The sequence below is a fragment of the Phlebotomus papatasi genome, chromosome 2 (genome assembly GCF_024763615.1).
Source record: "Phlebotomus papatasi isolate M1 chromosome 2, Ppap_2.1, whole genome shotgun sequence".
NCBI classification, from domain to species: domain Eukaryota; kingdom Metazoa; phylum Arthropoda; class Insecta; order Diptera; family Psychodidae; genus Phlebotomus; species Phlebotomus papatasi.
Genome location: NC_077223.1, coordinates 83,388,705 through 83,412,343, shown reverse-complemented (window position 1 = coordinate 83,412,343; position 23,639 = coordinate 83,388,705). Strand labels below are relative to the sequence as shown.

The following is a 23,639-nucleotide window of genomic DNA, read 5'->3' as shown; positions in this document are numbered from 1 at the left end:
GGTGCCACAGTAGTCCCAAAACGGTTGCTTTTATGCACTTTTCACATGGATATAAAGTTTAAGCTTTTGAATTTGTCAAAATTCAAAATTCTCAAACTACCTCCTTCTAAACAGCGCCTCTTATCGCTTGGATTTATAATTTCACAATAAAATACTTTCACAATAACATCAAAACAAAAAATGTTGAGAATTCATTCCGCTGAGGTACTGAGATGCTATCAAAAGAGCAAATTCAATAGATGATGGCGTTATGAACTGTTCAGATAATGTAATTCTCAACTTGTTAACCTTTTAACCCTTTAACGACGAGACAGTTTTCGTTGACCAAAAATCAGCAATAAAAACGAAAATGGTTAACAGAACTTGTAAAATGTCTTACATCTAACCTTCGAAAATCAAACAGAGTTTGATTTGGTGTATTTTTTGTCTCTATGAACGATAGGAACAAAAATAGCCCAAAAATTTAAATAATTTTTCTGATGATGCCAATGACTGACAATTTTCACTCTAATGAAAAATATTATGTTTGAGCATTGTAGTTTCTTTTTCCAAAACGGTTTTGCTTGAAAAGAAACTGGAAGTTTAAAAAATAATTAAAATCAATTTTCTATATGAGAATTTAAAAATTTTGTCATTTTTGAGCTTAAATATTTATCGTATAGCAAATAGGTGGAGACTTGCAAAAACTATCCTAGATTACTTCAACCTTCTACTTTGCACTTACGTATAAACATAACAAGAAAATAACTTTAGGTAGTCAGCAAAAAATTATTTTTTTTTATGGAACACCGGTGTTCCAATCGTCCTTAACTCTTTCCGGACCACAACATATCCAGCGAACGAATTTCAGTAAAACTCACTTTATTGTAAGTCTTAGTGGTCAAATATGATACTTTTGTAGAGAAAGATTTTTTTCCGCCTCTGGGAAATGGGAAAACTCATGGGTACTCTCGTCCCCAAAAGAACGAAAAGGAGACAAACTTCAATTTTCCAAAGGCCAATAATATCAATTTTGTGAATTATTTTTGCGTGTCAAATGACTCCTTTACAATGTTGATCACTAAAACAAGAAGAATTATTGACCAGTATCTTGTGGGATGTCTAGGAAGTGGTCAAGAAGACACCAAATTCCTGCTTGCCAACAGATTCCTCAAAATATTTCACACAATAACACTTTAAAACACATTTCTTTCAACACGATGTTATTGTAGCTTTCTCAAAAGCATAAAAGACACTTCCTGGACAATCAAAATTCACCAAAGTCAGGAAGAATAGGAAAAACTTCCCTGAAAACAATCTCCCGCACTGCCAAATGTCAAAATTATCGACCATATTGGCAAAAATGTTGCTCCCGCTTTGAATTTTGTTACAAGGTTGGTGTCAAAAAAGCAAATGGCGGACATTGGTGGGATAACCTTACATTTGACCTCTAGATTTTTGGGGACGAGAGTACCCATAAAGTTTGAACAAGTTTTTTGAAAATTTAAGAAAAAAATCTTTTTCGAATTTATGTAATCTGTAATTGTTAGTTATCGTACTTATTGGCCCCGAGAGTTTTTTTTCTTATTCTGGTCTAAAAATATTTAAAAAAAAAAGTCAGGATATCTGCAAGGAAGCAGAAAATCGAAAATTCACGATTTTTGACCAGAAATATCTTAGTTCAGGAGTTAATTAGAACTCTGCAAAAAAATATCCTAGATTTGGACATCCTTATGGTTTGTAATTATTCAGAAGAATCGGATTTTTATCGATTCTAGATAATCTAAAAAAATTGTTGTTTCCATGCGTACCCAGAGTCCCAAAGGAGACGAAAGAGTTAAAGGGTTGAGCACACTTGGAATGCTTGTCAAGAAAATTTAACCAAATTGAATACATATTTATGAAAATTTTCTAAAGTTCCGCTCTAAACATAGGGATTAAATTTTCCTAAATTTTTCCATTTGAATATTACATTAGCTTAGCAATAGCCGCTTCAAGGGGCGTGGCGTAAAATTGTGTGGGCGGAGCTTATTAGTAAAACAAATATTGCTACTATTCTTTTTTTTTTCATAAAATACATAGTTGTGTGTTATTGAACTTCCCATATTTGCCCTAATATGTCCCACAATCATTTTTAAAACAATTGATATCATTTCTCATTAGTCAAGAAATATGAGAAATCCTCCTAAAGTCAAAACTTAACAAATTACTACAGATTAAAGTAAATTTCAAAACAATTCTTAATGTTATTAAAATATATTGTCACAGAGTCAAATGATGTAAAAAGTTCCCAGCTCTCCCCTATAGTATCGTGTCATATATTTTTTTCTTGTTTATTTTGGTGTGAATGTTGCTTTATTGTAGTATAGCAGAAAAAAAGAAGTGTCGTTTTCCTAATTAATGTGAGCACGAGTCGAAATTTTTTAACAGCTTTCCATCGCTATCAATTTAATATTTTTCATTTTTCGTGGACACTTTTCACTCTCAGATGATTGATTTTATTGGATTGCGTTGTGACAAAAATTAAAGTTTTGGAAAAAAATTGTCTCGCAATATTAAGTTACAGCAATTTAATGTAGTTGTTGTAATCTGGATAATTTTTGGAAACGTATAGTGCCTATTAATTTATTTCCCACGGAACTTGAGCATTTATTTCTCGACTTTTTACTTACTGCAAAACTAGATATTTTGTTGTTTTAGTGGTTTTAGATGTAAATTACAAGAGAATTTATTACACAATTTTCACAGCGGTGCGACTTTCAAGTAGCTGAAATAATATTAGGCTTCAAGTCATTTGATTTATTGATAAATTAGTTCCTTTCTGCGATGTGTCTTTTCGTATGAAAATTTCAAGAGATAAGTCTATGTGGTCTTTTTTTTTATTGATTTCACACGCGGAGAAATAAAACTTGAATGGGTGAAGAAAGTGTTGGATTTTGACGTGAAATTCACTTGATGACTTCCTTATTGCGATGCATTTTGCTGGTATGGTTGGTTTTAATAGATTATTTTCCGCTGACGAACCAAAAACACAAAATCATCTCTCTGTGCATTTGATTCTTCTTCGATTTATTTACCAATTGAATTTGATGCTAAATATATATGATATATGAGTTATTTCGACAGTCTTTGGCTGGTTGTAAAGGAATGGGAAGATTTTCCATCTTTCCCAGAGTGAGTGTTCTGAAAATAATGATTTATTATTGTAGAATTGACACAGATTTCTCTATGCTTAATGAACAGTCCGTTAGATGTATATTCTTAGCATCATCGTTGAGTTTAGAAGTGTAGCACAATGTTTATCCAAGAGACTATTCATTCTGAAAGGGTATTTAGATTTTTTTTTCTGAACAGAATTAACTCGAAAATGTAGTTTCTCATAAAACCTTACGACACCATGTGTTATAGTATCAGTTGCAAAAGAGGAAGAGGACCAAAGTCTTCATATTTAATGACCGGAGGCGTAATTTTTGGACACCCAGACTATACGAGAGGATTAGAAATACTATTAGTAGATCCATCACCAGAATATGTTGTAGTGTCTTTTATAGCATTCTGGGATTGAGTCACAATTACTCATTCCACGGAAGTTACTAATGTTGCGTCCTCTCAGGTTCAAATTTACTGGTAAATACCAACTCTGAAGAACCTACTTGAATACGTCTTCGGAAAATTAGCTTTTAGTTTTCACTTTTCTAAATCTAACGAAGACTAACTGTATAATGATAATGGCTTCCTAAAGCGGTCTTTAGACTAGAAGTTTGGCCCAATTTTCAAAATCTTAAACTGGATTTTCTTATGTTGCCTATGAAGAAATTAAAGCAGTTTAGCCATATGGCTTAGCCTTAGGCCCTCGACACACTTACGACTTAAGCCGAGAGACGGCTTAGTAGAAAATGATAGAAATATGGTTTAACCATTATTTCGAGTATAATTACGCTAAGCCGTCTCTCGGCTAATCCTCAGGTCTGTCAAGGCCCTTAGGTATAGAGACCCTGTAAGTTAAGTACTATAATATCCTTCAGAACAGTCAGTGATTGGTACTGTTGGCTTAAAAGAGTTTTCGTCATGATATACGTTTTCCCTCCAACCAGGTTTAGCAGTCTTACTATATAATCGCTATGTTCACAGCCGGAGTTTTATTTTCTAAAAGTGTCTCGGCTAAAAGGTAAATAGCTTTCTTGCACAAAATGTCGTTGATGTTCAAAACGAACAATAACAATAAATGTACAATAAATACAAGAAACCACTTCGCAAACGACGAAAGGAAAAATAAAACGACTTTTCTCTGACTTTCGAAACCGGTAATTGAATATCTTTTCTCTTCGGAAAACCTCGCTTGTGAGCGCGATATAGAGGACGTTTGTAGCTTTGAACAAGCTTCGAAACATACTATGTGCTCACTACCGAAATTTGGAATGTTCGAAGATCGATTTCGAAATTCAACGAAAAGAATTTTTAACTTTTTGTTTCGTGGTAGATGAAGTACTTCGTGTTCGAATCGAATTTCGAAATGCCTCGAGTGTGTCTTCATTTTTTTTCTGAAAAAAAAAGCAAATACGCTCAATATATTCCTGACACATTATAACCTCGCCCTGCACCTCATCATCACTAAGTACCTCTTTAAACAACTTATTATTATCGTTATTTAATAAATTTTCCCAACTTCGTGGAAAAATTTAGTTTGAAAATTCGTTACTTAGTTTGAATTCTTCGAACATTAATATTCTGTGCAAATATAGTGCTTTACCTCTTAGCCGAGACACTTTTGGAGAATCAAACTCTAGGTATGAACGCACCCAAAATGTCGAAAACCCTAGTGTAATAGTAAACAATAACGATCAAGAGAATTGCAGTACATTTTCCAAATATGATTTATTATAGCTTGTAAAAGTACATCGCGACTTTTTTCTTCAGGAATTTTCCATGAAAAACATCCATATGGATTTAGAGTAAAACTTATGTGAAATTTAAGTCCAATTTTATATCGTAATACATTGCTTTCCTAATTCGTGCAGTGCTATAAATTTTTGTTATTGTTTTTTAAATAATGTAATTTTTTTTCTTTGATACACTTTTTCTCTCAATTACCCATGCAAAAATTTATACATTTATCAGACAGTCTTTTCTTATAAGTAAAAGAAGAAAAGATATAACTGGCAGAGTAAATAGAACTTTTCTTATCTTCTTTGCATATACAAAACTATAACAATGTTCTCTGTTATTATCTCTTTTATTTGTTCATCGCAAATGAGACACTAATTGTCTCATATTCTTGTGGTCGGTCTTTTGTCGCACGTTCCGCTTCTAAATTAATTTGAGTAAATTTTCCAAGGGATAAAAATACTTTTAAAACCCGCAATAAGGGTGTGATTATTTTAAGAAAATTTCCCTTGAGAAGTACTCTCATAGGAAACTTCAGTTCTTAATTGTTTTGCTGCAACGTGTTGAGACGCATTATGAAAATACAAAGAGTAAAATTCTGCCGAAGATCGTTGAATTTAATGAGAATTGCTGAGAAAATGTTTCTTCGGGATATTTACTCCTTTCAACCATCTCGAGAGTCTCTTAATTACGCACTCTCACATTTTTCATGGTAAATTAATTTTTTTCTACATTTAAAAAAAGCTTTTCTCAGTTTTGAGAGAGACAGAGAAATGGACCATAAAGTAATTTTGACTCTATTTGTAGTGTACACGAGAAATGAGATGAATATTTTTTCCTCTTTTTGAAATTCATATTGCAAGATAAAATGTGTGTTAAACATACTCGATAATTAAAAAGTCAAATGCATGTGATTATCTCTATTCCATTTATTTTTCAACTTCAAACAAGAGAGAATTATGACAAAAAAATCGTGTGGGAATAATTAGAATAGTTATTCAAGAGTAATATGCTTCATATCTTGTATATAGTATATTAAAATTCTTTATAAATGTAATGATACATTTTTTAAAAGTGGCAAATGTTAAGCAATAAACTGTTGACTAAAATATGGAGTAATAATCATTATTAATTTTTCATTAAAAAAAGTTTTAGTTTTTATATGTCTTCATAATTTTAAGAATTCAATAGGAAAATTTTTAATATTAGGGGAATGTTGGCATGGTTCGCACAGAGTGAACCTTCAAACAACGCAAATTTTCTCTTTGTTTACAAAGAGCTAGTTCGCCATTTAGTTCGCCAATGGTAAGTCTCTTTGCAAACAAAGAGAAAGTTCACATCGTTTGAAGGTTCACTCTGTGCGAAACATGCCTGCATTCCCCTAAAAAAGATTTTTGAGGTTAGGTTATTTTTAAATATAAATCTTCTAGCATTTATCTCATTAGCTAGTATACTCCAGAAAGATTCTAAAGTATATAAAATCGGTTTATAGAGATAAGAAATTAAGAACTAAGCAAAGCATCGAATAATATGATATTTTAGGTTATGATTTCAACGTTTACTTAAAAATGATTTTACAGATTATCTGAGAAGGTTAGTAGTATATGCCAGGGGCCTTCTGTGCTCAAATGTCATTCATTTTATTTGATTCATTCAGGTACAACCGAAAACTTTGAATAATTAAATATAATATTTGGGGTTATGTGTTGAAAATTGATTCAAGTAGGGTGGCGGCATTACTTGTGTCCTGTCTTTACTTATGGCCTCATCGCAATTTTTGTTGGAAAATGATTCCGAAAACCAAAAGAAATGTGATGTTCTATTAAAACACATCAAATATTTTTAATTTTGAGGTTTCTCGAAACACTTTTTGTGACATTTTAAGTTTTTTACGAGGAAGCCATAAGTAAAGACAGAGTCCACAAGTAATGTCGCCACCCTATAGAGAAGTCTGGGACAGAATTAGCCAGCAAATGATTTTTTTTGTTTTTAATTTGGGAAAAACTTTTTTAAATTAGACTGATAAACATTTTAATGAGAAGAGAGTTAATTACTTTGAATAAATTGTAATTTGGTCAATATTCTTTCTAACAAAAACTATAACATTCCCCTGATTAATTCCACTGTTGTCTAATACTACCCCAGTGTTCTCTACCTAATTATTCTAACGTTTTCTAAATAGATAAATAGGAATATTATATTTTAGAAAGCTTTTATTCTTAAAGGTTATTTATTTGAGTCAAAATTTATTAAATCGTAATAGCCAGAATTTAAAATTTCGAATAATAGAATATTTGAGGTTATGTTTAGAAGATTTAACGAATGCTGCTTCAATTAATATGAGTGCAACATTCTTAGAATATTTATTAGTAGTTTTGAAGTGCATTTAGTAAACTTTCTTTAAAATAATACTGAAAGAATTTTTGCAATAACTACAACTTATTTCGGTTTTTGAGGTTATATTTTAAATTTTGAAGATTGTCAAATTTATTGACCATATCTCACATTTTTTTTTTCATTTTAAGACACTGCATTTCATTTGAATTTTAATATTGATCCAAAATGTTTGTCATTTTCACATGATATCATTTACAGATGTGTCGTCTAGGTTAAGTTTAAGACATTTGAGGTTATGTTTAAAAGCTTTTCCCAATTCTACCGATCATACTATGACTTTAAAGAACTTTTAAGTCTCTAGTATCAGCAATTTAGACCATGTTTATTTATTTATTAGCATCATATTCAGGGGCCTCTCGACATTTCATTTTTCCATACGTTTTTGTATAGAGGCACTGAAGACTATTGGCGAGTTTTTTCCTAAAGAGAATTGACTTTTCAGTCTCATATATTTCGAAATCGTGCATTAAAAGCTATCTAAAAATGCATATTTCATAATGTTCGCCAAAATTATACAAGAACTACGAGGCAAATTTGTTTAAGTCGCGGTGCAATAGCTGCAAAATTTTTACAAGGAAAAGTGAAAAATAGCTTCACTTTTTATTAGGCTTGGTGTGCCCCTGGTCATATTAATGAAAATTCTGTAATTCCATTCTATAAACGTTCTGTAATTTATTATTAAACTATTACATATAAGCTTAAATTTATGACAAAATTTATCGTTTAGAAGCAGATGGGTTGTAAGATAATTGTATTTTCTGTTTACTTACATGGAAAATTCATTTATTAAGTAAATATTGATAATCGTGTAATTTAGCATCACCTCATTGGTTTTCTTGCAAATGATCTTGCTTAGTTTTGTGAATAAATTTGAGAAATTAATTATAAGCCTAGATTTATACCATGTTTTCAAAGTCAGTGCAGAGTGAGAGAGAGAGAAAAGCATTTGGAAAAATCGATATGGAATTGCTATATGGTGGAAAAGAATGTATAAATTTAGAATTGTGTGTTCTGTTCTACTAATTTCAAGGCAAAATGAAAAATTTCACAAAAAAAATTGAAGTATTAAGGGGACTTTTCCCACTTTTTACGCGTGAAAATGGAGTTTTCTATCAATTTAATTTTCTCGTCATTTCCAGGCCAAAGAAAGGGTTGGTTCTTGTATTTTTTTTTAGTTGGTAAAATGTGAAGAGAAGAAGCGACTTTTGGTCATTTTATTTAGTTTGTTATTATGTTCACGAAGCACGAAATTCACTGTGAAAATTACGTTCGGAGGAAAATTCGTGTGTTTGTGTTTGAAAGAGAAGGGCTTTTGTAACCGAGGAAAATTGATTTTCCTCTGTCCATCATAAACACATGTGTGTGTGGGTTGAAAGGTCAAAATTATCGGATGATTCTTTAATGCTCTCTCCTATCTTCATACAATTTCATTGTAATTTCTCACAATAAAAACTCTCACTTTTTATGTTCATATAATAAAGTTTGTACATATAACATATTTTATTCTTCTGCAGATCTACCAACACCTGCGATGGTATACAAATCCGCAGGAACAACGCTGGATTGTGAGGATTCTCTTTATTGTTCCGATTTATGCAACATACTCCTGGATAAGTTTACTGTTCTTCAATTCGGAGAGTGTTTATGTTTACTTCTTCACAGTCCGCGACTGCTATGAAGGTATTTATGAACATTTCCCTCTGGCGAAAGTCGTCCTTTTATCCTTGAAAAAGAAACATAGGTATATATCGCTCATAAGAAATTACATGAGCACAATTCTAACTGGAAGATTACTTGAGGTGGAAGAACAATAAAATGTCTAATTTTTTCGCAGTTAAATGGAAAGAGGGAAAAGTAAGAGAAATATGGGGTGGCACAGCGTCCCAACTTTGTAGAATACTCGAACTCGTGCCGTAGATGCTATACCTCAAAAGTACTTTCTTATCATTTACTGGTTCTCCACCGATTTGAACCGATTTGAACCGATTCATGAATCACTCAAAAGATTCCCCAAAATAGTTTTAGGAGTAATTAAACTGATTTTCGGATAAAAATTACGTATTGGTTTATAACCGGTCCATTACCAGTTTAGAACCGATTTGAACCGATTTATAAATCACTCAAAATATTGCCCAAAATACATCTTAGGAGTAATATAATTGAATTTCAGATAAAAATTAGTTATCGGTTATGAATCGGTTTATTACCGGTTCATAACCGATTGAAACCGGCTCAGTTACATCAGAAATTCCAAGACTAACTGTGTTATCACACTTGCACATTAAAATTTTAATATGATTCACATTAGTTGTCGCTTGTGAGAGTCCAAATGTGTAATTTGTGTGTTTGAAATATTTTATATTCAAAATTTGATCTATTTGTTGATAAAAAGGTAGACTTGGCCCGCAAAAATTGATATAAATTGATTTATAGCATTAATGCGAAAAATTAATGCGATTTTCTGTTTAATTTTTTAATGTGAAAAATATTTATGTTTTATGTAAATTTAAACTTATTTATTTTTTTTGCAGGCCAATTTTACTTCTTTATCAATAAATAGAAAAATCCCAAATATTAAGTGACTCAAAGACACAAATAACATATTTGGACGCTCACAAGCGACAATTAATGTGAATCACATTAAAATTTTAATGTGCAAGTGTGATAACGCCGTAAGACTTCTAATACTTTACCGATTGAATGCCCCAAATCATTACTAACGCAATGCTATAATTAAAAGATTTATAAGGAGTTGTAGATCAACTATTTGAAAAATAAACGAAAGTGAGGAAAACGTTAGTGCTTTGTGGAAAGTAGCGAAAGGATCCTTAACACCAAGTACTTAATTAAGGTCTTTGTCAAAGTCCATAATTAAGTTTATTGTATTAAGGATATGAAAAATATTTCCGCTAAGTACTTAACTAAGGACTTTCAACTAAGCGCTTTTTAAGCAGTTACCCTAATGCATATAAAACAAATATTTTTAATTCTTCATATATATTTTTTATTTCTGAAAGAAAAACACAAAAATACACTTTTGCCTAATTAGGAAGATAAGATAAGATTTTATCTTAACTGTTGGTGGACGGATCTGTTGTTGTCCTTAATCCTTAAATTAAAAATCCTTAATTAAGTACTTAATAAGTACTTATTAAGGACTTAATTTATGAACTTATACTAAGTTATTATTTAAGAGCATGCACAATGCCTTTAATTACACAATTGAGCTAGTAACAGCTTACCTTGTGTTAGCCGGGTCGGTAAATCCCGAAAAACATGGTTTTGGTGGAAAAAGATGGGTGAGGGAAAATGAGGGACATGCTAACGATTATTGGGTCGATTTTTGGGTCCCAAGTGATATCGTTTCTCAGAAATCGTGTGAAACGTTAAGATTTGTTGAGAAAAGTGATCCCAGTGGGATAGAAGGTGGAAATTTTGAGGAGTGAAAAAATCGTGTGGAGTTCGAATAGTATTAAAATATTACAGATCTTTTATTCAAAATAAAATGTTCATGGAATTATGCTCCTGTATCTTCAAATGAGCGATATTTTTCTCACTGAAAAACAAATTTGACAAAACACACCCCAAGAATACAAATTAATATTGTTGTAATCTCATGCTATTTTTATGAATGGAAATTCTTGTTGATTAAAATAGATCATTCACACATTTAAAAATTCTACTCCATTGAGAACATATACAATGGGATTATATTAAAAAATTAGCTGTATATTGATTGAAAATCAGAGAGAGATTAATAATGCGATTAAATTTGCAGGGATTTGTGAGATTAAAAGCAGATTCGCTCATAATTCATTTATTATAACGACCTTTGTGAAGTACAATAGCCATTTTAAACATTAAACAGAAGAACATTATTCGTATCCCAGTTTTTAGCTAGACGGGAGAAAATTAAGCAAGATATATATTCGACGTCCTTCGCAAGAAGTTTTACATTAAATTTTCATGAACTGGAAAATACGTGGCTTTTAATTCTATCATTCTTTTCTTTTTTTTTTATAAATATTTACATTGAAAGAGCACGGGTGAGAGAATATGAAGAAATCTTGGAATTACTCACTAAAAAATTATATAATTTCATGATAAACCAATTTTCATTGATAAAAGAAGACGACTTATGAACATATCTCTTGGAAATGAGATTTTGGCACAGATATATGGCATCCAAAAGTGGGCCTCTGCATTGAAATTTAATCATACTTAAATAAATAATTTTTATCAGTTCAAGGCTACAAATCATTTTCCTTAATTGACAAATTCTTTACAACAGTTTCACCGGTTTTTCTGATAATACCTTATCTTTTCTAAAAAAAAATCTGAAAAATATGTTTTTCCTGAATAACTTTAAAAATGTTTTCCTAATAAAACTCAAATATTTAAATAATACTTAAGTAATTAAATATTAAAAATGCTTTTATAAAAAAAATAAACATGACGGTTAAAATTTTACTTAGGCTTTTTACAATGCGTAGCAAGGGATTGGCAGGGAGGGCCGCTGCCTTCCAGCATAAAATTAATAATAAATTCAAGAACATTACAAGACTTAGATCCTCTTAAGGGTTTACGTGGGTCGTGGGTCTCGAAGGCAAAGGGTTTGCGATTTATGATTCATATATCAATTAAAAGATCCCCCAAAATATTTTTAAGAGTCATAAAATTGATTTTCAGACAAAAATTGGTTCTCAGTTTTTGCGCGGTACATTACTGGTTCAAAACTAATTTGAACCGATTTATATATCATTCAAAGCATTGTTCAGAAATACCTTATTAGCAATATAATTGAATTTCGGATGAAAATTAGTCATCTGTTGTGAACTGTTTCATTACCGGTTCAGAACCGATTGGAAACTGTTCAGTTTTATTGGAAATTCGAAGACCTTTCCAACGAGCCCAAATATGATCATATTCGCGGTTGAGAAATACGTTCTAGAGCCGTTTTAATCTTCGACTTTGAATAACCGTTATTTTAGTAATTAGTAGACTTTTTATAAACAATAAAAAATCTCACGACGCGTTTTCGAATAATATAAAAAAGAGAAAAAAAAACCTGAAAAGTTATTCTGATCCATGAGAACGTTTTCGTACCTTTGTATAAATCTGTGAAAGTAGTCAAAATTTGTACAGAAATCGAATAAAGAATTGTATATCCTTAAAGCGTACTTTCTAATTGGTTTTTTTGCCTAATGGACTGTACACATTAGGAGCAATTTCTTAAAAAAATGTCTTTTTAAAGAAAATTTTCCGTATCCTTGTAGACAGAAAAATCAGAATTTTTAAAAAAATGTATTTTTTGAGGAAAATTGCTTCTAGTGTGTAGACACCATAAAGGTCAAAGGATTTTATTAATTTTTCAATGAGCTCAAACATTTCTTTGTGCGAATAATCCTCCAAAAACATCCTTCTCTGACATAATTTCAAATTTGACCGATTTCTATAAAAAATCCTGCCTGTGCCTTTGTACGGACATATAACATATCTCTTGCTATACATATTTCTTGCTTAATTTGTTTTTTTTCTCTATGAGTCAAATTTTCAAGAACCTGGGGCAAAATGTCACGCCGAATATTTCAAAATTTACTATCTTCCAAGATTATAAAGAACGAATCTTTAAATTTTAATTCAGATAACCAATAACCATCATGAACCTCCCTATTCACTGGTAAAAATGAATGGATCATCAGGGATCATTTCAAAAGAATCATGGCCTAAAAGGTTCATTTTCATCAAATCACTTGAATTGAATTGATTCTTCTTTAATGAATCACTTCAGTGATCCAAGTAAAGGATCACATTCAATGATACATTGAAAGGTTCCTCGAATCGATCATTTCAGAAAGATCGATGTTCAAGAATATTTTTCTGCCAACTAATAAAAGGAAAACAGCGAAAATGAGTTTTTAGGTTTAAAGGAATAATATAATAAGGCAGAATGAGACATTTTTGAGACAACTATTTTCAATCTTCAGGATATTACGCCAAAAAATATAGAAAATATGGGATACATTCAAATGGATCAAATTGAACATTTCAATTGGATCACTACAGCGATTATTTTCCATGAATTTTCATACTAAATAAAACCATTAAAACAGTAAAAAATGTGTTTACTGTATTTGCTCATATAAGGGGAACGTGTCTAAACTAATAAATTGATAGTTTTAAAATTTTAACCGTAATATTTCAGCGATTGAAAATTTGGTACGATATGTCAAAAGTGATACATTTGAATGGATCACTTGGATAATCACGCTACTTTTAGTGACGTCAGTGACAGACGCCGAGACTCGCTGAGCTCATAAATAAATGGGGTGCTCTTGTCGTGAATTTTTTGTGTCCTTTTAGATATTCAGTGACGCTTTTCTACAAATTATTATGTTATAGGTAAAGCAGATTAAGCTTGTAGACTTGTGAAAACATGAAAAATTTACCAAAAGTGAGTAAAATAAGTGAAAAATAAAATAATCCAGTTGTACGGATTTGTACAATTCTAAGTAATTGTGTCGGTGTACCGCCTCCGGAAAAAAATCTCTTGTCAAAATGTGTTTACAAATAAAAAAAATTAATGTAAAAACTGTAAATTGTAAAAAATAAAAATACAAATTCATTTGCAGGAAATAATAATGTTTTTCTTTTAATTTATTTTGAAGGGCAAATGCATTTCATTTAAAAAAGATTAAAAAGTTATTTCAAAAGTTCCATTTGATCAATTTTAGAGTATCGCTCAGTGATCCATTGAAAAGCTCCTCAAAGTGAACCATTCAAAGTATCAAAATTTGATTCTTTTGCAATGGATCAAAACGATCTTTCAAAAAAGGATCGAAATGAAACATTTGAAATGATGGATCATATTTGATTCACCAAATGGATCGCGAATGAATCAAAATGATCCACCTTTTTTTACCAGTGTTACTCGTCAAGTTTCGAGGAATTCAAGCAGGAAACATGAAAAATATGAAAGAAGATTGGGCCTTTTTTTTTTAAAATACTCTCTCCAATTTAAAAAAATGTATTTTTGGAGAAAAATTAACGTTATGCATTAGGACTTCTTTAAAGAACTTTCAGTGTATAAAAGAAGAAAACGATAGTTCTTTATGTTACCTATGTCATAAAACATGAAAAAAACGAAAGAAAAGTCTTTGAAATTAAATATGTTTTCGGGGTATCCTAAAAAATACGTCTTTAAAGGACAAAGGGAGGGTTAAAGAAAATCAAAAGTCATAAATCATCCCAGGATCGACTTCCTGGGGGAGGGGAGGGGGGTTTACAGACAAAAATCGCTATCATCTTCATCTCATTTGAAAAATATGCAAATGATAAAATTTTTAACACATTCGTTACTCGACTTACCGTCGCAGATGGAGCTCAATATAATCACTGAACATGAAAAATAGTTCTTATGGCTCCGGCACACCTTTTAGATCAGGAAAATTTCATGAAATCGAAATTCACGTCCCTTTCTTTCTCACACGTTTTGCATATGTCTATCTCACTCTTTCGAACTCTTCTTCTTCATTTAAACATCAGACCAATTTGAATTTAGTTCAATCAAGTTTGGAGTGCAAAAGAATAAGTCAGATATATGCAAAACGTGTTAGAAAGAAAGGGATGTGAATTTTGATTTCATGGAATTTTTCCGATCTAAAAGGTGTTCCAGAGCCATTATAATATCATTCCTCAATCTAAATTTAAAATTATAAATTGAGCAATTTTTAAAATTGAGTCCGCTTTTTAAAGTATATTTCTTTACAGGTGATATTAAGTTTAACAAAATTATTTTTCAAAATTTATGCAAATGTGAATTTCGAATATTTTTAACTCCAAAAATTCTTATATCATAAATAGGAGAAAATGTGTCAAAAGACAGGGGTAAAAAGTGACAAAATTTTTCCTTGGGTGACATGTAGCTACTCTGTTTATTTGTTTCCAGTTCTCTTTTTTTTTTACCAAGAAACAACCCTTGAAAAATTACGTCAGAGGTAAATTTATTGTAAAAATAGAGAAACATAGCCAGTATTTTGTTTTAGAGTTACAGAGGAATATCCTATAAGATATGTCAAATGGATTTTTACTTATTTAACGAGAACCCGTATTAAAGAATCACAATGCTGCAAGTTTCCCAATGCCTATCAATATTTGCCCCTAGCATTTCTGAGAATTTCCTCAAAATCAATTATCATTAAATAAATCAGAAAGTTCATCTTCTTTTGGGATAGAGGAAAATGTTCTTCAGAGAAGTTGTAGAGCGGAAAATTTCCTTTTAGAGTGCGTTGATTAGAGATATCGGTTATGTCGTATTTTGCCACAGATTTCTTGGATCAATTCTAATTTTATAATAATTTGTGGATGTTCGAGATTATTAGCAATTCAGGGATAGTGTTATTTGTGATGAATTGTAAATTTTTCAAAGGCTTTTGACTTCTTAGAACGTGCGTAGTTCACCAGATAACCGTTAGTGGCGTTCAAATTGCATAAATACTGGATATATTTTATTTATGTCGATTTATTTATTTATTTTATATATTTGTATTTTTGTAATTTATTATGTATTTTTTTTAATTGAAAGTACAATTTGGAGCTGTATTGTCCTTGTTTGGTTTAAAATTTTACGATTTAGTGAGTTTTTCCAATACTTAAATTTAATAATAAAGACTTTAGGGGAAGGCTTTTAAGCGTCGTACAAACTAGCTTCGAACACTTCATATTTTTCCTATATTCCTTTAATGAATTTAATATTTTTTAAAATAATTTAAAGTGACTTAAGGCTAGCAATCAAAATATAGTGCCATAAGATTAGAATCTTTAAAGGAATATGCGAAAAATATAAAGTGTTCAAAGCCAGGGTTGGAATGATAACTTTTCGACACTATCAAATCGATAGTATCGATAAATATAAATCTGTTAGATTAAGTGAATGTCGACTTATTACGGATTGTTGGGCCATTTATAGCGACATTATTAAAATAATGAGACTGTTGATAAACATCTATATTAATTACAGGGAGTTCAGCTATCGTTTAAAGTTTTTAGAATTGACAGTCGATAGTATCGAAAATAAGTTATCATGTCACCCCAGATTTTATGCGAAATCTGAAAATATTCTCCTAATTTTATTTTAGGATCTTTCACAAAGATTTCTTTATCAAGATTCTTTTACCTCGATTTTGGATAAAATACAAAAAAAAAGACAATCGAATTTAAATTCTAACATTTTTCATAGTTTCTTAGAGATTTTGCAAGTCTCTGGCTTGAAAGTTCATTGAATGTTGAAGCACAAGAAGAAGAGGAAAACGCTTTATCGATTGTCAATATAAAGCTTTTGTAACCGAAAATGTGGGAGTGATATAAGAAATACGCAACCCAGTATTATTTATCACGTTTCTTGGTAATCATTTAGAAATAAGGGCTAAAGTATCATCCCAAAAGGCCTCACCATTAAATTGAACAAGTTTTATTTATGTGCCTCATATCTTCTTTTTTTGCGAGAAAAAGGAAGTGCTGTTGCAAAAAAAAAGAAAAGGGAAAATCGCAATTAAATATTAATCGCTTATCGACCCTTGTCGCTTTTAAATAAATAAAATTCACTCGCTTTCAACAGAGTCAATGAATACGATAAGAGAGTATGGAAAACTCTTTTGAGTTTGCTTTCCAAACAAAATGCAAATTCCCTGCAATGGAGTTTAACATTAATTATGATAGTTGTTAGAGTTATTTAAATAATACACTAAACAACACTATTCAAAGTGAAAAATTGTCTTTTCACACAATTTTACTTTATGAACGGGGTAAAATTTGTTAATTGATAAGACTAATTTTTCTATTTATCTTTTAGCTTTTGTCATCTACAATTTCCTTTCGCTATGCTACGAATATTTGGGCGGTGAGGGAAATATCATGTCAGAAATTCGCGGGAAACCAATAAAGTCATCATGCCTCTATGGAACTTGCTGTTTAAATGGTACACATTGAGTTGATTATTGCTTTCTTTTGGGCCAAGAATCATCATCAATAATTTTTATGTCTTGTTTTCTCTCTTGTCAGGAAAAACATACACCATTGGATTTTTGCGCTTCTGCAAACAAGCAACACTTCAATTTTGCCTCGTGAAGCCCCTCATGGCATTTATAATTATCTTTCTACAGGCATTTGGACACTATCACGATGGCGACTGGAGGTAATGGCTTTTCTTAACCATGTCAATTTATTTTATGGACAGGGAGGTTGTTTTGCAAATTCATTTACAGATTGTTGAGAATAAGGGGTGACTATAAATAGAAAAAACAACATTTTGTTTACTTTTTTTCGCTGTTTTTACAGCTCGAAATAGAATAACTGTGCTGGTAAGAAGGTGGGAGTTTTAAGGGTTTTAAGTAGGTGTAAAGTCCACGGAGTAGAATCCCGGATTACAAGAACGGTCACTTTCATATTTCGTTCTTTAAAGTGAATTTAATGCATTTATAAATCACTTGAACTTATTTTGATATTAAAGTTAAAAATATAATAAAATAGAAAAAGAGAAAAAATTAACTTAGGGTAAGGGCTCATAATTTTGATAATATTGATGTTCCAAGTTTGAAGTACGATATTTTCCATACTAATTGACTTTTTTTGTTACTCCTTTTCAGAAGGGTTCTTTAGAAACTTGGCAAGCTATTTATAGTCTTATTTTTACTAAAATTAGTTTTAATGGTGTCACTTTTTTTTAATTCGATTAATTCGAGATTCCCGGGTAATGCACGCGTCTGTATAAAACACTGTTAAGATGATTTTTATTTGATGTTCCTTTTGAATTTTCTCCACCACAATCCATCTCGACTGAAGTATAAGTCTTAACTAGAAGACGAAACGGATGAAATCTTTTAAATTACACAAACCCGACAATAGAAACAAAATGTCTAGATGAAAGCGCGCTACTTTCAGGATACTCAAGCTTCGGACATTTCAATTTTTTCTCTATGTTCCTTATGGATTTCACCCATAGGGTAACGTGTGGTATTTCTGGACAAGGTGCTTTTCGGGACATAATATGGGTATTTTGGGACAAATCAAAAATGCTATAAATATTTGTTTTCTAATTATTTTTAAGTTCTATATGAAATATTCAGCTCTTTGCGTATCAGATAAACATAAAACTTCTGAAATTTTATTTAATTTAAAGCGTGAAATACGTGTGAATTGTGAGTGTCACATTCCACTTTGCACGAAACCATCAGTGTGGTCAATTTTGCAGATGTCAACACAAACAGTGCTTAGTTTTTTTCGATTTAAGTCACTTTACAAGTGAAATTTAAACAAAATTTTTATGAAAGCGTGAAGTTTAGACCTTCTACTTAAAGGTAAAACATCAGGCTCGGTGAAATTTATTTGCATAATAGCGACTTTTGTCTGTCCCGAAATACACAACTGTCCCGAAATATACCACTCTTACTTCTTTACATTTTTTGTATTTTCTATAAAAAATGATGCATTTTTCAACATTTTTTGATAAGAATCTTATTCTGGATAGCATAAGGAACATAAATATTTGTATCAACAAAGAAAAAAATTATTTGAGAAGTCGTTAAGCTGTTTGAAACTTGAAAGTACTAAAAAGTGTCCCGAAATACCACACGTTACCCTAGCTCTTTTCTGAAATTTTAAGGCATTGGACTAGTTATTAAAATATAATATTGCAATGAGCCAAATTCATTTATAACGTATTGAAAAAAAATTATTTGTGCGATGTATAAATTGTCCAGAGGTACCGCGCTTTCCCCTATATTCGATTCCGACTTTTAAGGCTCCGGCACACCTTTTCAGGAAAATTTCATGAAGTCAAAATTCGGATCCCTTTCTTTCTCACATGTTTTGCATATGACTATCTCATTCTTTCGCATACCAAATTCGATTGATCTAAATTGAATTTGGAGTGATGTTTAAAAGAAGAAGAAGAGTACAAGAGAATGAAATAGACATATTCAAAGCATGTGAGAAAGAAAGGAATTCGAATTTTGACTTCATGAAATTTTTCTGATCTAATAGGTCTGCCGGAGCCATTATGGCTCCGGCACACCTTTTAGATCAGGAAAATTTCATGAAGTCGAAATTCGAAACACTTTCTTTCTCACATGTTTTGCATATGACTATCTCATTCTTTCGCACTCCAAATTCGATTGAGCTAAATTGAATTTGGAGTGATGTTTAAGAGAAGAAGAAGAGTGCCAGAGAATGAGATAGTCATATGCAAAACACGTGAGAAAGAAATGGATCCGAAATTCGACTTCATGAAATTTTCTTGATCTAAAAGGTGTGCCCGAGCCAGAAGAAATTTATATAAAACGAAATCGATTCAAATTTGTAGGTATTCTACCGTATCAAAACCGTCAAGAAAAAATATTGTAACAAAGAAATATCTTCTCCAAGTACATATTTCTTTTAAAAAAAAATTGTTCCAAAGATAATTTGTTCCAATATTTTGGTCAGTGTCCAAAAGTTTTTACTGTGTAGAAGTGAATACTAAAAATAGATGAGAAAAATTAACTGTTTAAAAATCTAATAAGACAAAATTTGTCTATATTTCTTACAAAATGTTCTCCAAAAAAAATCCATTTTAACTCAGAGATAACTTTTGCTGAAAACTTCCTAGACTGATACGAGTAATACTAGAAAAGTTTTTTTTTTTAAGAATATTGCACAAACTTGAAGTGCAATAGTTAGAGTTTATTATTGAAGTTAAATACAAAACTCGTACATTGCTGCCCAACTAAGTTTGCCTTTGATGCAATTTCCCCTATAAAATTGAACCATCACAAATTTCATGTCAATAAAATTCTTTTTCCACAAAGTTTTAACATGGTTATCTGCAATGGAGTTGATTGGAAAATTCTTCATAGTAATTTATCATGACCTCAAAGAGAGTTTTTTTTATTACTTGCATGGGGGAAGTCTGCGGTGTGCAGGGAAAATGAGTGAGAATTTTTTTTAATCTTTCAGTGCTGATGGTGGTTACATTTACATCACAATCATCTACAATATCTCTGTGTCACTGGCTCTCTATGGCTTGTACTTGTTCTACTTTGCTACGAGGGATCTGCTGACACCCTTTGAGCCCGTGCTCAAGTTTTGCACCATCAAATCCGTGATTTTCCTGTCGTTCTGGCAGGGTGTGGGTTTGGCCATTCTCGAGAAGGCCGAAGTTATTTCGCCAATTGTTGATAGTGATGGAGCCACAACGTCCGCTGGTACTGTCTCAGCGGGCTATCAGAATTTCTTCATCTGCCTTGAAATGCTTTTTGCTGCCGTGGCTCTTCGTTACGCATTTCCCTACCAGGTTTATGCTCAGGGATGCATGACAGATTCTCATGGAAGATCCGTCACCATGCAATCCATCTCTAGCAGTCTCAAGGTTTTTTTTACAGTGACATTTCCCCCAAGGAATATCTTGCTGAATGGCTTTTCTTTTTTTTTTCAGGAAACTATGAATCCCAAGGATATTATGACGGATGCCATTCACAATTTCCATCCTCAGTATCAGCAGTACACTCAATACAGTTCAGGTAAGACTCTTTTATATAATTCCTTTCACAGTTTCATTGTAAATTAATGTGATTCGCTAGCAAAATGTATAAGAATTTTCGTAAGAGAAACGCATGAAAATTTATCGCATGCTGATAGATTTTAATGTGCATGTGCTTTCATTTCATATTTCCTCGTGATTTTTTTTTTGTCAAGGAAAATTGTGTAGTTTTATTAGTTTATCAAAAAAAAAAAAAAAACAAAGCAAAAAAAGAAGAGAAAAATTACAGTGCTGAAAATATGATGGTTCAAGTTTTTCAATCAATTTTCATTCACCTTCAGCCAAGTGTTTTTGGATAGAAGGATAAACAAAAAGTTTTTAAATGATAAATTAAACAAGTTGTTCTCAGTATATTTTCGTGGGAAATAAGGAAAGACCTCGTAGATGAAAGGAGTGATAGGATAATAGGTGAAGTTTAGCCTTAAATTTTGTTGAAGAAACTTTCTAAAAAGAGATCAGGGATAAATATGGTGCGATTTTAGATTTTGTGCTTTTATTTTGTGAAAAATTTCACAAGAAACTTTTTCCCAAAACGTGAAATATTGGGAACAAAACAAGTATTTAAATTACAAAGTCAATTTTATGTAAAGGAAGGGTTTGAGGCTTCGGACACATTTTGGCTTAGAACACTATATTTTTCCCATATTTCTGATTTTTTTTTAGGAAATGTAATTAATAGTTAGCTATTAATATACATTTCCATAAAGTCAGATTAATATAAGGGATATGGCAAAAATGTGAATTGTTCGAAGCTAGAATGTGTTTGAAGCCTGAAAGCCTTCCCATATTTTTGTTGAATAAATATTGATTTATTAGCTATAATTAGCTATAAACGCAAGTAATAAATAAACAAAATATTTGCAAACTTATTTAAACTTTGAAGATATTGACCCAGTAGTTTTAAAACTGAAATAAGCTTCAAACATGCGTCTTAACGGTCGCTAAATTTAAATTCCTTACATTAAATCTTTATAAACACAATTTATTTATATTGTGTAACTGTCTGAGATAAGAATTCATCATCCAGCATTCAAATTCAGAAAGGGAATGAAGATAAATATGATCAAAAGCGAAACGATGTCAAACGTTCTGAGCGTCAGTTTAAAAAAAGCTTTGCATAACTTTCCGTGAAGTGAGAAAAGTTCAACCAAATAATCTTCTACCTCTGTTAGGATATTTTACTGCTCGAACTCAAAGAGAGAGGAATTATATAATTTACTTTTTTTCGACTTGTGACATGGTTAGAGGCAAAACGGTTAGAGATATCGACTTCCGTCTTCGACGACCCGCCCCTCATAAGTCAACATTATCTGGGTCAGTCTTTTTTGTTTTTTTCTCCACCCCGTTCTACCCTTCCAAAACCATGTTTTTGGTATATTTCGAAAATCGCTCCTACGTTATCTTTCATTTTAGAATATGTTTTAGAGATCAAGGCGAATATTCCGTCCTTGGCGTCTTTGAACACATAATGTTCGAAAACCATTTAGATATTGAATTTTCGAAAAACAAATTTTAACCACTTTCGATTTTTTGAGCAATCTTGAAATTTCTAACCCGACTGCATCGGTCACAAACGGTCTTGAATGGATATAATACCCGTTAATGATTTAACATTTATTTGTTCGAAAGCTTGTTAATCATGCTAAAATATTCTAAAACCTACTTTTCTTAAGCAATTTCTTATTTGGGAATGACTTTAAATTTATCAATCATTTTAATCGGTAGTAAAGCGATATGTAGGCACAAAGCATGCGAAAAATTAATACATGGATAGCTCTTTGTCGTGAGTTCGAGCGTTCCGCAAAGTTGGGACGATTTGTCACCTCTTTTTAACCAGGTTATTGAAGAACTAAAATAAATAAAAATTCTTTCCTGTTTGCTATTCGATTCTCGATTACGCAGAAATAAATTATCCAAAGTCGCCTAATTTTACTATGTCATATCATGATCGGGATCATAAATCGATTAAATGGACCTTAGTGGCTTAAAACAACTTATTATAATTAAAATTACTAAATAAAAATATTCATTAGATTCGTTAAGTGTAATCGTTACAGTTCTAAAGAAATTACAGATTGAGCAATACTAAATATAATATTTTTAAGAGGTAGGATGGCCGCAGAACTCTTGTCGCGCATCGGTCAAGTTTCTGCAGTAATGAGGGAACTTGGCAGAAGCGTGATGAGGAAGGCCGAGCTTAGTCGTTCGGTTTAATTATCGGTTTTCAAAACTGTGTTGATTCCTATTCTTAGCTATGATCATGAGATTTGGGTAATGACCGAAAGAATAAGTTCGTGAATACAAGCTGCCGAGATGAGGTACTTCCGGGTGGTTAAGGGAATCACTCGTTGAGATCGAGTGAGGAACGTAGCCGTTCGTGATGAGTAAGACTCTATGAGTTATTTCTTCGAGTTGAGAGATCACAACTCCGATGGTATGGTCAATGGTCATATTCAACGTATGAATGAAGAAAGATCTTCCAAAAAAGCTATGCTAGCTATCAGGGGGTGACATTAGCTCTGAAAAATGCGACCGGTTTTAGTGTAATTTTTTCCCTGTTTTCGTACACATTTCACGAGATATCTCCAAAACTACGTAGGTTGCCAATTTGGAATTTTCAGTTGCCTCTTAATTATTAAATTGGCTTTTATTTTGTATTAGTATTTTTTTCTAATTCATTCTACAATAACAGAAAACAGCTAATAAACTTAAATTTTTTTTCGGCTCACTATAAATCTGAATCTGAAAGAATAATCTGAAAAAAAATCCTGTCCCTCTGATCGACCTCAAACTTTGCCAAAAGCCC

At 31.5% G+C, this 23,639-nt stretch overlaps 1 protein-coding gene across 2 annotated transcripts in view; it reads left to right on the top strand.

Annotated features, from left to right (window-relative positions):
- LOC129804721 (transmembrane protein 184B) overlaps nucleotides 1-23,639 on the top strand; it is a 51,795-nt gene that overhangs the window by 20,022 nt on the left and 8,134 nt on the right. For both annotated transcript variants that reach the window (XM_055852278.1, XM_055852279.1), the window contains exons 3-7: nucleotides 8,775-8,940; nucleotides 17,111-17,236; nucleotides 17,320-17,452; nucleotides 20,251-20,662; nucleotides 20,729-20,813. In XM_055852278.1, the coding sequence (XP_055708253.1) occupies nucleotides 8,775-8,940; nucleotides 17,111-17,236; nucleotides 17,320-17,452; nucleotides 20,251-20,662; nucleotides 20,729-20,813 (922 nt within the window). The remainder of the gene's footprint in view (nucleotides 1-8,774; nucleotides 8,941-17,110; nucleotides 17,237-17,319; nucleotides 17,453-20,250; nucleotides 20,663-20,728; nucleotides 20,814-23,639) is intronic.